The 14803-nt window shown below is 37.2% G+C and overlaps 1 protein-coding gene across 2 annotated transcripts in view; it reads right to left on the bottom strand.

Annotated features, from left to right (window-relative positions):
• The window catches only part of LOC122834700 (neural cell adhesion molecule L1-like protein), a 33212-nt gene extending 18710 nt beyond the window's left edge, over positions 1-14502 (bottom strand). Inside the window, exons 1-9 of one of the 2 annotated variants that reach the window (XM_044123384.1) lie at positions 13121-14502; positions 12932-13033; positions 9363-9560; positions 8956-9026; positions 8139-8361; positions 7064-7179; positions 6252-6456; positions 4723-4845; positions 2263-2439 (exon numbers count right to left, since the gene is read on the bottom strand). In XM_044123384.1, the coding sequence (XP_043979319.1) occupies positions 2263-2439; positions 4723-4845; positions 6252-6456; positions 7064-7179; positions 8139-8361; positions 8956-9026; positions 9363-9560; positions 12932-13033; positions 13121-13238 (1333 nt within the window). In that variant the 5' untranslated portion in view covers positions 13239-14502. The remainder of the gene's footprint in view (positions 1-2262; positions 2440-4722; positions 4846-6251; positions 6457-7063; positions 7180-8138; positions 8362-8955; positions 9027-9362; positions 9561-12931; positions 13034-13120) is intronic. The other variant, XM_044123392.1, reaches the window with a different exon arrangement.
• Between the last annotated feature and the right edge of the window lie 301 nt (positions 14503-14803).

Here is a 14803-nt window from a genome sequence, read left to right as displayed (position 1 = left end):
ATGGATCTCGCCTGTTGTTTCTGTCCCGGTGGTGGCGGAGCCAGCGCCGGTGGGCCCTCTCTATGTCCAATTCCATAGTTGGTTCAATCTCCAGGGTGTCCTTAAGTAATTTATCCACAAAATCTCTCATCGATGATCCTTCTGCTCCCTCTGGCACGTTGTATATCCGTATGTTTTCTCTTCGTGATCTCCCTTCCTGGTCGAGCAGTTTTTCTTGTTGTTGGCTAATTAGTTCGGCCATCTTGCTCAATATCTGCTCCATGTTCTCTGCCCGCCCCTCCACCAAATCAACTCGGTCTGCCGTCTCCTTAATTTTCCGGTGTACGTTGAAAAGTTCTGACTTAATGTCATCAAACTGTCGTTTCATATCTTTTCGGAAATCCCGTAACTCCCCCAGAATTTGCGTTAGTCCTGTCGCATCAGTGGAAAGCGGATTAGCATTAGCTTCGTCAGGGAGCTGATGTATTGATGAGCTACCCGCCGTCTTTCTTTCTTGTGCCAAGTCTTCGTTCGTGGTTTTCCTATTCCCGTCCCTTTTCCCCATTCTAGACCCCCTTACAGACTCAATTTTACTCATTTTTCGTTATATTTGGCAAATAATGGGGGTCAAATTAAGATTTACTGGAGGAGTAGTCCGCTCAAGCCGCCATCTCCGGAAGTCTCAACCGGAAGTCCTCGTACATAGTTCTTATTAGTAAAATTGTTTCATCCATCTACGTGAACAATTCTTCTCTCCTTACATAAATAAATGAAGTACCCTTCACTTTGTGTGCAGATTATGTTTGCATCTAGCTGTAAAGCTCCAAATTCAACCAGCGTGATGACTGCAGCTACTTTCAAAGTCAGAAGCCTCTCTTTCTGTTTAGACCACCAAAGCACTCGCCTCTAGCCGGCAAAAACCCGATGCAACAGTGAAACCTTGCTTTTAGCTGCTGCAGGGAAAAAGCACCACTTACATCACTGCATGGAGGTTATGGTATATTAAATAAACCAAAGATTTGTGTTTGCCACATTAAAAAAATAAAGATTTATGTCAGGTTTGTGGATTCAAGAGGGAAAAAATGCTAATGTGGAGCTACAGATAAAGCTGCAGATAAAACAATTTCTTTTTCTCTCTCATTTTCCTGAAAGTCTTATCAAAGGGAAATTAAAGCCTTAGTTATTTGATGTGAATAAAAAAAAAATAAGCAAATGCTTTAACTTATTTTTCTGGTTTACTCAATGGCTGGTAGTGGAGTGTGTAGGTTGAGACAAAGAGAATGGTACAATCATTTTACACAACGATTGCTAAATTTCCTGAAACTTTCCTTGACCTCAAGGCCAAATCTCAATTTCTAGTTCTAAGGACTGAACTGTTTTGATACTGTGGGTGGAAAGGGAAGAAACAGTACCTGGAGAAAACCCAAGCGTGCATATGGAGAGGAAATCTGATAAACTGCAGACCTTTTTTCTAGGGGTCAGTAATACTAATCACCACATCACTTCACGCAGCATTTAGCATGTTTGCTTCCACTATTGCCCTGTGCCTAGCCTCATCTCAATCCCCATAAACACTGACGAGTTTCACTGTCACTATTGGAGAAAAGCATCACTACATCACAAAAATGGTGATACCAATGTTAGTTTTCCACCACATTTTTGGACGTAGAACAAAAAAAGTCAGACTTTTCTCTTATCTGAGTAAAGCATCTTCTTCAACATGGTTGTTTTATTCCTTAAATGATTTGCAGTGGGACACACTGCAAATCATATGTTTTCCTTTCAAATGTTTGTTAGAGCAAGGTCTAGGGAGAGTCAGACTAATAGTTATTCTCTTTTGCAAAATATCTAAAGTTGAGTGATTGTAAACAATATTTTCACATCTTGCCACAAATTTCCAACTGGTCTGAGCTTGGATTTGTCTCCGTTGAAGAAAAGTAGCAAAATGCTGCCATCACCAAGTTTAACATTGGGAAGAGTGTGTTCAGTGTTGTTTAGTGTTCCTTCTCTGATCAGATCATTAAGTCTTAGGAAAATATATATAATTACTACAAGTGAATAGTGTTTAGAAATCCATAAGCATGCCATACCTTTCAAATTTTTATTTCTCAAAGATTTTGACAAGATTTTCATTTTAAAAATGTATCTTTCTCCTCCCACTTTGTTCAAGGACGATGGATATGTTTGTGCACCTCTACTCCAAACCCCAAAAGGCAGAGTTTCCTTCCACCCAAACAAATGCAAACATTAATTCCAGTACATGCAGGGATTTCATTTACTCACCTGGAGGACTGTGATTTTCAGCCAGTTCTGCAGGCCCACAACCTGCTCGAGTGCACGCGCTGAGATAGAAGCGGAAGAGGTTGCCCCTATCCGATCTCGCAATCTGGTGTTGAGTGACGTCAGGCAAAGTGATGTTCAGCTCAAAGGAATCAATCACCTCCAGCGAAGTCTTATTTACTGAAGAGGAGGCAAGAAGGACGTCAGGTCAGTTTAGATCACACGGTACCCGAGATGGACCACTGCCAAAAAAACTATCATTGGTGAGTCATGTTGTAATGGAACATAGCTATAATGGGGGTCAATGTTTGAGGGAGAGGGAAGATGAAGAGATGTCACACTGGATCATACATAAAGCGAATAGGGGAGATACAAGTGGTGACAGGTAAGCCGAGGAGGAATACATTAAGACGAAAGGCAAGGAGATGAAAGGTGGAACTGGAGAGCTCAAGAGGACGGGGTTGTAAACAAGTGGCAATGAATAAAAAGATGAAGATGCAATGAAAAGGACGGAATGAAAGAAATGCAAAATATATATATTTTTTTAAACATTTAAAGGTAAGGCAAAATATTTGAAAATGGTTTAAAAATGGAAAACGAGAACAGATAAAAGGCAACGAAACAAAGAGACAAGGGAAAGTGCGGAAAAGAAATTAGAAAGCCTGGCAATTACAAGTACAGTAGTGCAGCTCATCACTAAACATACATTATACATCAAAGTAAAGCGTGTGTGCAGACTGGTGAAAGCAGCACTCTAATATCCTCCTGAAAGCCCCCCCCAGTGATGTCACTACTGCGCAAATGTTGGAACGGCAGGTGAGCTTGGCATGCCAGATCTTTTTGCGACTCTTCAGTGGTGCACAACGCTGAATAATTATTATTTTTTTGTTTCTGGTGACAACAGATTACTCATTTATTGATCAAACAACTGCTTTTGTGAACCAGCTGGACACGCAGACAGCGCATACACTGTTGCGCCACAAATCCTATTTTATTTAGCTCATTAGCAGCAAACTGGATTTTAAGCGTTCTTCAGTTACAAGTTGAATCAATTCAGCTGAAAAGAAACATTCAGACGCCCACAGATTGCACAGTGTGGGTATATCTGTGTAAAGTCGGACATCTGATACTGAAAAAATAAGCAAAGAGGAGGGGAATTGGGGGGCAGAGAGTATTGAAGAGCTAGCCAGACTCTGTGGGTGCAGATGGAGGCGGCGGAGGGCTGTCTGTGCATTCACATTTTACACAAAAGACTTCAGAAATGTCAGCAAACGAGGGTGTAGGCTTTGAAAATAGAGATCATAATAAAAGCTCCCAACTCTCTCATTCGCCCTAGCTGTACTACAGCAGAAAGGCACTTTCTCACATGAAGAAGCGCTTGGATGAGGAGTGATAAATGTCAGTGGAATTTACACAAGAGGCACCACCAGCATTGGCTTAAACATTTCTACCAGGAAATGAAAAAAATGTAAAAACTAAATAAAAAATAAAAAAAGCTGGCGTCCAAGCAGAAATGTGATCATGAACAACGAGGGAGCTGTTAAAACTGAGTCTTAGGGAGAATGTGGTGGAGGGTATGGAGTTAAACAGCGCCCCCAACTGTCTGACAAAATAATACACATGAAAAGAGGAAGGCTGGGAACCGGTGGAAATCAGGTTCTCAGACGGAAATTGTTCAGTGTAAGGGAAAACTGTAGGGTTAAAAACCAAAAGCCCACACATCTGTCCTTTCAAATTTCAAACTTTTATACACTTACATTTCAAAATAGTACTGATATATGCTAGAAATGTTATCACACAATCTTTTACACAGTTGGAATTTATCATCTCTGTTCCCTAAAAACCTAAACCATAAAAATTAAATTCTGAAATTAGGATTCAGGTTTATTTCACTGCTTTTTTGGCATCAGAGAACTATTTCACATGACTTGATTCTCCTCCTTTGAATTCAAATTCTTATATCAGCTATACATGAGTTTATTTTCTTTGCCAATATTCAACAAATAATTTTCGGCGCTTAACTTGTTTGACATCTAAACAGGACTCCACAGGCCTAGTTTAAAATCCAGATCCATAAAGGCAAATGTTTTTATTATAACTGCTTTAAGAGAGTGCATAGATTTAGTTGTTCTGACAAGGACCCTCAAACAAAACAATCCACTAGTTGGACTAACATGTACTAAAATGGCAAATGAAAGACAAAGGGCCTCATCTAAATAAAATTGAATGAATAAAGGTCTTTATATTGTGGATTTTTAAACTTAGTTAATCAAATAAGGGGTGATCTCCAGAAACTTAAACACAGGTAACCTGTTGCCACATTTTGGAGTTAAACTTTAACTTTTTTTGTATGCAGAGATAACATTTCTTCACATCATTGTTAATATTTAAATTAAACCCAAGTCAAAAAGTTGAAAGCTTGTACATCAATTATCAGGAAGTGTGTTTTATGTGTTTACATACAGAGGTGATACTTTAGAAAATAACCAGTGAGGATGCCATTAGTCACTGGCGGTGGTCCCCATTCCAGCAGAACAGTGTCATCATCCTGAATCCTGGGAATCAGCACAGGCACTTTCTCTGGAACTGTTATACAGAAAGCATTTAAATATGTAAATAAAATACATAAACTGAAGTTACCATTCAGGCCATTTAGGCAAATGACGATTCAGAATGATGTAAAAAAAAAAAATGAAGGGATTAATGATAAATCCCTCAATTCTTGTTCATTTTAGTTTAACCCTAAGCATGAGTCAGAGCAGAAGAACATGTGAAATTTTAAAACTGCAACCATATGGATCTTACTGTCAACAAGAGTGAATTCATGGACATACTTGCCTAGATTTGGTCTGGGCAGCCAGTAGCACTGACTGGGAACTTGTTTACGACTGGTGTTCTGTGTTTGAACTACTTCCCTTGTGTCGCATTGTTTGCACACATTCATATTCATGATACATTATTTATAAAGGTGTTGATTTATTCTCTTGCTGTGAGACTTCTGTGAAAGTTTGTTTTTCTTGTAAGATGTTATTTCAAGCATTATTTCTTTTTCTTGTGGCAGATATTTAAATTGTGAAAAAATAGCAAATGGGAAGAGTTTTGTACAACAAACCAAAAATGTTATTATTATTATTCTGTGGCTTGTTTCTCTTCAATTTAGTTCAGACCTGTTGTATCACTAATAACCACACAGATGCTGACAGAGGATGGCTGGTCTAACAACTAAATACTTGATTCTTCACCTGCAAACTGTGACTGGAGATATTGGGGCTCTCTATCTTAGAAGACACAAGCACAACATGATGCTGCCATCACCGTAAGTCGCTGTTCAGATGGTGTTTGCAAGCTTTATCCCTTACTCTTCTAAATCCAACAATGGTCTTTAAGGCCAAACATATCACTGTTAGTTTTACCATAGCAGAAATTAAGGTCTTTATCTCTGAGCAAATGTGCTAAGCGTGATGTAGCCTATAATATTGCTTTTGGAGTAGTGGCTTCTTCCTTACTGAGTGGCCTTTTGTTTCACTGACAGTTTCATCTTCGGGTAATTCAGCTTTGACTTTAATTTTGGGATTGATTTTAGGCCAAAGCATGTTCATCTCTGAAACACATAAACCGACTTCTTTCTCCACAGCATTATGGCTCAACATTTCCAAGGTGTACATACTTGAATTGTTCGAACAAATAAACAGAGTACCTCCAAAATGCTGGAAAATGTACCCAAGAATGAATCAAACTTGTTCAATTTTCTCCCCTTGATTTTGATTAATAGTTTCATCATGCCACTCAAGAATGCACCTGTGTCTTAAAATGCATCCACGGCAAAATCAAATTCCCCAAAATGTTTTAAATGATTGGAAATTGTAGCGTATATAAACTTTTTGGTTTGAGCAAGGTAGTAAAAAGAATCTAAAGGAAAATATCAGTCAAATATTATCTATGTGAATGCAAAAGGAGCTTGAATGACTTGCTGCATGGCTGTGCTAACTTACCGCCCTCTGGAGTATAAAAGTTGACTGGATCACTCTTTGGTCCTTTTCCCTTCTTGTTAAAAACGTTCACTGTGAGTCTGTACTCAGAGAAAGGTTCAAATCCTGGCACAATGACATGGGTCCTGTTTCCAGGGAAAGACTTGGAGTTATACTCCTCTAAAATCTTGTCAGGATTTAGGAAGCTTTTCATTCTCTTCCAGTTGACCTGAGAGATGAAAGATGTAAAGAATAAGAAGTGCAGAGAAATAGTTTGGATAATGAAACAGTGTCTTTGAAAACAATCTTTTGTAACCCACCAATCTCTAGTCCTACACTACCAAGAGCATGTTTCTTAAGGGCTTGTGAATACAACGATAAAATAAATTCCTTTACTAAATAAAATGTACATCAACTGTTTATTATATGCTGTATATTTGAAACATTGTAAAGACGTCAGGTGCAAGAACCTCAAAATCTGAGCAAGAAAGAAAGTGTTACAAGAACACAGACTGAGAAAAAGTTGATAACCACAAGAAAAGGCAAATTCAAATCTTTATTTATCTTTAAAGTAAGGTGTAATATTGTCTCTTCCTCATTTGAATATACAATGAGGTGTATATACAATTACTGTTGTAATTGTATATACACCAAGCAGTTATTTACTCTTGTGTTAACATTTATTGTACTATAACCTACATTTAAAGTTTTTCTGAAAAGGTACAAAAAAATAACTTTTGCTACAACAGCCTTTTCTCAATAGTAATCATGACTGAAACTTAATTTCAGTTGCAAACTAAAAATAGGCAGAAGATAAATAAAACCGATAAACTTACATTGTAGCCTCCTAAATGACCTCGCACGGTGGCTGGGAGAACTGGGCTCCAGCTGACTCTGAGAACGGTGGTGTTGATCACCTCCACTGCTACATTGTGTGGTGCTGCTGTCGGAACTTAAAAGGAAGTAAAAAAAAAAAAAAAGTTACAAATATATAGTGATTTTGACACTACAAGGTATCTAAAAATTTAATCTAACAAATTCAACATAAAACAAAATGAATTAAGATTAAGTAAATGATTTCAACATCAAATTTAAAATAACATCAAATGTGCATAGATGTCATGTAAGAAAATGTTAAAAGACTTTTGTTCTCACAGAGATGTTAGAAATAAGGATTTAAAAAAAAAATTGGGTTAACAGAAAACCCAATTAATTTGGGTAAATAATCATGCAGTTGGTAAACTAAATTATAATAAAATTAGTATTGTGGAAAAACATTTCAAAGGTCTTTTTTTTGGAGTGTGTAGTGTAGAGCTACTGTAACTCTGGTTAGAGTCACACATAAAAATGTGCATTCAATAAAACAACAATCAAAAAAATATATTCAACTTGATACCAACTAAAGTTGCATTCAAAGCTAAATAATTCTAAATCCTATTACTGCAGTTTCTAAAAAATTTAATAAAAGTGGTGCAGATGTTAGGGAATGGTTGAAAGCCCTCAACAGGCCATCGTGTTTTTTGTTCTGTCAATTCTCCCGGAGTTTCTGAGTCAGAGGTGGAAATTTGACTTTCTTCTCTTATACAAAGGTTATCTGCCACCTGCTAGAAATAACAATAGTGTTTCTCTTGTATTTGTCAGAAAGGTCAGAGGGGAGGAGAAGTCACAACTGCACATGGTAAAAACCTTTGAGTAAAGGGGGAAAATAAGAAAAGAACTTAACCTGACACATTTTCCTGGAGACAGTGCCAAAAGACAACTGAGGAAGCAGATAGAAAAGATAGCACAGGAAGTTCAAAATAAAGAATGAGAACAACAATAGGCTGGTGTGAAAACTTAGGCTTCAGGGCTTATTAAGTTATCAAACATTAGAAATCACATCAATTGAGCTGACAAGATCATAGGACTCACTATCTTCTCCGGAGTAACCGGTTATGGGTCTTGGTTCTGGACCCCAGCCGAGGCTATTCCTGCTCTGGATTTTGATCTCGTACGGTGCAAAGGTGGATGTGTTCCTGACGATAAAGGAGGGTCTTGTGATCAGGTGCTCCTGCCATTTATCTTCCACCTCCAGTTTTCTGTAGGAGATCTTATACTCAAGTCCTGGGCCATTGAACTCAATAGGTAACAGTGGCTATAAAATAAAAGGGGGAAAATGAAATAAAGATAGTTACCATACTCTGTGGTCAAGCCAATTTTCAGGCCAATCAGGAATATTGACACAATGCACCAAGCAGGTATTGTTGTATCCTGGCTCATTAATGCTTATTAATAAAATCAAGCCCTAATTTAATGAAAAACTACATTTACTCCCATCTGAAAAGACGACTTTAGACCACTGAACAAGAAGTCCAGTCCTTTCTCTCCTTTGCCAAGGAAAGACTTTTGATGTAGTCACTTGTTTAAGACTTGTTTAACACAAGGGGTGCGACAGCTGTAGACTTTGTCCTGGATATGAACTAAATGACGTTCTAGCTTTCAGAGAAACTGAATTTTGGCTTTTCATTATCTGCAAACAGCCACCAACAAAAGTAACAGAAAGAAACACTTTTAACAGATCACTGTCCATGTAACAAATCAAAATAAATGAGTTTCACTTTTATTATTTAAATGTTTCAATGATATTCTAATTTATTAAGATGCGCTTGCATTAGAACTCTAGAATCTTAGAAAGGTTTTTATTATTATTATTAAAATGAGACATTAACATAAAAAAAACCCCTCTTACGTCCCAGCTGATGTCCATTTCATGGGGAAGGTGGCCATGAATTCTGATGTTTTCCGGGTTTCTGTCAGGTGCTTCAAGGAGAGAAATAGGGTGAATAATCATGCTGTTGCAAAGAAGAGGATCAGTGGTTGACATCCTTATTTATGTCTGCAGTAATTTATTGGAATTACACTAACCCGAAAGGCAAGAATTTATATTTAATGATGGAGATATTTTATCTTGCTCTAAATATTGCTTTCAGAGCTACAGTTACATGTGGCTTTTCTCTCCCCTGACTGGTACAAAGTCATATAGCTGCAGGCTGATGTTTAGGCTGATACCTTAGGAAAGAAAGGTTCAAAGTCGGACGCTTTCTCAACCCACAGATAACCTCACCAAAACATGCTAATAAAATAGAGGAATCATACCAGCAGGGGGTGTTTTGAGTCTCTCTGTGGGCTCACTAGGTGGTCCAGGCCCAATGGCATTAACAGCATAAACTCTGAACTGATAGTTAAGGTCTCCGTGAAGAAAGAGCTCAGCCGTTGCCTGGTTACCGGCGACTTTCTGCAGCTCCTTCCACCTTCCAGGCTCCCAGTGGCTCTCCTCGTACTCCACCACAAATTCTGTACAACAGATGAGTGAGGATCAGACATATTTAATCAGTGCCTTACTACTGAAACAAAACAAATAATGGATGGTCTCAGTTAAAACTATAACTGTTATTAACAGAGAAACAGAGACAGTTCGTTCCAGTCAGAAGCTCAAAAATAATCACTTAGAGCTGGGTGCCCTTTCTGTGCAGCTTATTAAGAACAGCATGATTAAAGACAGTCTGTCTGGGTCTATTTAATGTGCAACTATTGTTTTTATGAACTCCACAGTGTTAATCTAATTTTCCAAACCAAAGAAATAGCACCTGTCATCATCTTCTTATGAGAAGATGATGATCTGGTTAATCCAAAACCACACACATATATACAAGTTCTAATTTTCATTGCTAAACAGGTGGCAGCAATGTGTTTAGAAATAAGTCGACATCAGAGGTGGTTCTTGAATGAATGGTAAGCTGAGCAAACCAACAAGGCTTCTGCCCCATTCAAAACACAAAACACACACACACAACTTCAGTGTAGCTCTTTCTTCAAAAAGCCCCAAACATTGACATTGTGTATTGAGAAGACACTAAGCAAAAACATTAGAAGATAAAAGATTTTTGTGGTTTTGCAAAAGTTTTGCAATTTCTTGAAATATGTTAATGTGAAATTATTAATTTCAGGAATGAGCAGTCTTAAAATTGTAAGATTTGGAACTAGAGATGGTCAATTGCAGCAAGGACTCATTAAAATTTGTGAAATAACCCTTTAATTTGGCCTCAAATCAGGACGCCGACAGAAATTTCTAACAGAAACCAAAATAATGATTGGAAACATGAATCAGACAAGCAGAACACCTTATGCTGCTTGTTGAATATGACATAAATCAGAACCACTTTGGTCTCTCTTTACATTTAACACAAAACAGTCAAATGATATGAAACGTAAGGAAAGAGCTGGGAAAAAAAGGGCTTATATTATGCTATTAAAGAAAACAAAATGTTGAATAAGAAAAAAAAAATACCTCAGGAGCAAGTTGAGAATTAGAAGAAAAGAAACAAACAATAAGATTTTATTCCTCTTAAGACAGCTGAGAATACTTTTTATCATCCATTAGGAAACATATCAGACCTACTAATTTTGAAAGTCTGCGAGAAAGATTTGCCCATTTAAATTCTTATCATCCCTGTAATTTTCAAAACTAAATTAGCCCTTTCTGAAAGCATTAATGAGAAACAAGCTTTTCTGCTGGGTTTTATTTGTATAGCTGTTTCCAACCTTCACTTGTTAAAGATTTTTATTTAGACTCCATTGACAGTCAAAAGGCTTGAAATGTTCTGTCTTTTGAAAAGAATAAAAAAAGGAAGAAGAAAACAGAAAACATTTAGAAACATTAACAAAAGCATTATTTTCCCATTACATATAAAAACCCCTCCAACAGTGGTTGACACATTTTACATAATAAGCCAGCTTGCTGTTAAACTATATATATATATATTTTTTTATCAAAATATACCACTGCAGTAACAAGCTCCCAATAAAAATCTGAAATTCTGTGAAAAGCTAAAAATAATGATTTCATATTCTGAGTCATTTTATCTGTCGGAGTTCTCTTAAGCTAAGTTGTTGTCAGTGGAGACTCTATTTAGAGTACAACGGTGTGGGAGAAACTTTTATTCTTTTTTTCCTTGCTTTATTTATTTGCTTTTTCAGTCAGTAGAGTGAGTATCACCCTGCGTCATATGGCTAAAAGGGTAAAGGTTGCTGTGTGATTGTCAATAGAGAATAAGGGCAAATTCTCAGTTTTGGTATTTATTTCTTACTGCCCGAGACAATTTTGAATTATAAAACAAATACAGGCATTATTATGTAAATACCATCAGTATTTTATTAAAATCTAAAGCAAAAGTCTGAGGAAAATTTGCATCAACATTCTGCAAGCGGTTAATGTTTTTAATAATTTGTTGGATAAAATGTTTTTTCTTTGCACAACGCACTTTAATCAGAGACCAAATGTGCAACTGATTGTGTGACAAGCAGCAGAATGACATGTTTGCTTAATGAGACATTCATGCAAAAACTTGTTATGTGCTTGAAAGAAATATGCTGGCACAAAAATATCTTCATATTAACTTTCCATAAAGTGGGGAGCATGAAAACACTTTGTGGATTACTTCTGCCATTTACAGGAGCACTCAGATGACTCTGCAGTTGTCAGGTGTAACAGATGGACAAAAATCTGAGTACAGAGAGCTGGTGGACCGCTTTGTGGCAGGGCGTGGGAACAATTGTCTCCTTTACAATGTCAACAAAACAAAGGAGATGATTGCCAATTTCAGGAGAAACAGGATTAGATCAAACCCTATTTCTGTTTCTGTCATGAGAGAAGAAGTGGAGGTGGTTGAGGAATATAAATATCTCAGTGCTGAACACTGATTGGACTGGAGAAGCAATAGTGAAGCCGTCTATAAGAAGGGACAAAGCAGGAAGTACTTCTTAAGGAAGTTAAGATCTTTCAAGGTTTGCAGCAAGATGCTGCAGATCTTCCATAAATCTGTTGTAGAGAGCTTCAACTCTTCTGCTTCAACTCATCTGTTGGGGCAGCAGCATCAGAGCCAGGGACATTAAAAGGCCCAACAGCCTGATAAAGAAGGCTGGTTCTGTTCTGGGGTCAGACTGTGGAACCTCTGGAGATGAAGATGCAAAGAAGGATTCTTTATAAATTCAAGAATATTATGGACCAGCCTAACCATCCCCTCTAGAACAGAGTGCCTTCAGTCAGAGGCTTCTTCAAATTCACTGCAGCACAGACCCCAACAAGATATCTTTCCTGCCACCAGCCGTTACTCTCTGCAATAACTCTCTGAAGGATTTGAATTAATATAAGTTACAATAACATTTAACTTCCCTTAGGAGTTAGAGTATTTTTTGAATCTGAATTTTACAAGGACAATGTTGATAATATATTCAAAGTGTGGTTTTTAATATTTTGCTGTATGCAACAGATGGGTTCCCAGTTAATGCGCTCAAGTGTGAAATATGCACATGTGCTACCATCTTCTGTTCTTCCTTTTGAAAGATCTAAAATGTGTTTTGCTCATTATATGTGTTTAAGAACATGTTTGTAGCAAGGAAAATGCTGATTTTGGATCTGTTCAAAATCATTTTAAGAGGACAGAATATTTATAAAAGCCTAATTGTCTCATAATTATTTATTGATGACATCACCATGTGACCTAAAATGTAATACCAAACAGAATTGGGAAAAGTAAGGCTACATGAGCAGCTGCTGATGATCTCTGGGTAAAATGTTGCTAAGTATTAAATTATTCAGCAAAACTCCCACTCCTTCCCCTATACCCGACTTCAGATGCTCTGCTTCATTCCGTTTAAAGATTTACCTCTCACGGAGCTGCTGTGATCACTCCCTGGTATCCAGGACAGAGTTACATTCCTTGATTCCTGATCCGATATCTTTAAACTCATAGGAGCATCAGGAGTATCTGGGAATAAGCCGTAAAATCAGCACAGAAACCTAAAATTTTAATTCAATGTTAGAAATTTAAGGAATTTAAAATATGGTATCATACCCAGTACAGTCAGAAAGGCAGTTGCAGTATCCTCATCAAGACTTGTTCGAGCAATGCAGGTATACCTCCCCTGATCACTGATATTCACATCCAAAATATGTAACTGGTCACCTGCCATAATGTACCTGGTAAAATAAATACATCTGCGATACCACAGAAGAATAGCTTAAAAGATATCAGAAGCACTGCAGTTACCAAAAAGCTTATTTTGCAGTAATAACCAAAACAGAAGAAAAGTGTAAATGAGTTGTAGTTTAGGCATATTTATTGGCACCCATGATTAAGATGTGTAAATCAGACTTGAGATTGACACATTTTTGTTTCAGGAACATAAACTCACATCTACCCTTTAATTTTAGTACAGTGACTTGTACATTTCTTCAATGAAAAATGCACCATCTTTAGAAATGATAGTTGTCACTGAAGTAATATAATAAAAATTTTTCAAGTTGGTTGGAACACTTACTAACATTAATTAGTAATCTACAACTTTAGGTATGGTGGACAATCTGTAGAGGGGTTCTTTCGATTCCTTGTTTGGCGTCCAGAACCACCTGAAATATCAGGCAATTTCAATAAGTCTGGTCTCCAGTAAACTGAAAATCAATCATCAGTCACAAAGAACAAAGGTCTTTCTCTGACTATAAACATTTTTGGTGGACTAAACAAGATTTGGCACGGTAAACACAGTTTACAATCAAAATGAAATATATTTTATTGCACAAATTTTAGGAAATTTTTGGAAAATTTAAGATTACGTATATGTTTGGTTTTCTAAAATGGATCCCTATTGAAAAGGTTAAAAAAAATGTGGCAAATGACCATTGAAATGGAAATTAGAATTCATCTAGAGGTACTTAACACATTGTTTGGCCATTGTATTAGCACAGTAAAAATTTACATTTAGATCAATCATGTGTGGAGAGATGTGGAAAAATGTTCTCAGTGCATCTGGACAGAACAGATGTGGATTTCATCTTTCTGTTGCTGCACAGCACAAGTCTGCAGCAGAGCATTATTAGAGCTATTGCAGATGAGTTAAAAAAAAATGGCCATGGAGGTGTAAAAAATAAATGTTAAGCTTAATTTCACACATTTTACAAGACAACTTGGATATTCTCGGATGACAATAAGCTATACATTTGCGAGAAAAATTACCATGTTTCATGATTAAAAGCAGAAATTTACAATGTTAAAATTAGGATATTCAATGTAAAGTCAAAAAAAATGTAGATCTGTGTATTTCAGACATTTGCAACAAAAAGTGACAGATCATAACCTGTAATCGACAGTGGTGGAAGGTCCTTCAAAATTAGGTCCTTCAAAGCAGGTGCAGGGTGGTTATTTATTTATCTTATTGGGGCCTGCCCATAGCAATGCATAAGGAGAGCAGTGACTGACTTGCGAAGCAAGTCAGTCACTGCCTCCATGCATTGCATGGCAGGCACCTATTGTTCTACACCCAATAGAATGTTTCTTTAATACGTATTATTGGGGCCTGCCCATAGCAATGCATAAGGAGAGCAGTGACTGACTTGCGAAGCAAGTCAGTCACTGCCTCCATGCATTGCATGGCAGGCACCTATTGTTCTACACCCAATAGAATGTTTCTTTAATTGGGGCCTGCCCATAGCAATGCATAAGGAGAGCAGTGACTGACTTGCGAAGCAAGTCAGTCACTGC

This window comes from Gambusia affinis, linkage group LG01 (assembly GCF_019740435.1).
Source record: "Gambusia affinis linkage group LG01, SWU_Gaff_1.0, whole genome shotgun sequence".
NCBI lineage: Eukaryota > Metazoa > Chordata > Actinopteri > Cyprinodontiformes > Poeciliidae > Gambusia > Gambusia affinis.
The sequence above is the reverse complement of the archived record's forward strand: the minus strand, read 5'-3'. Positions and strand labels throughout refer to the sequence as shown.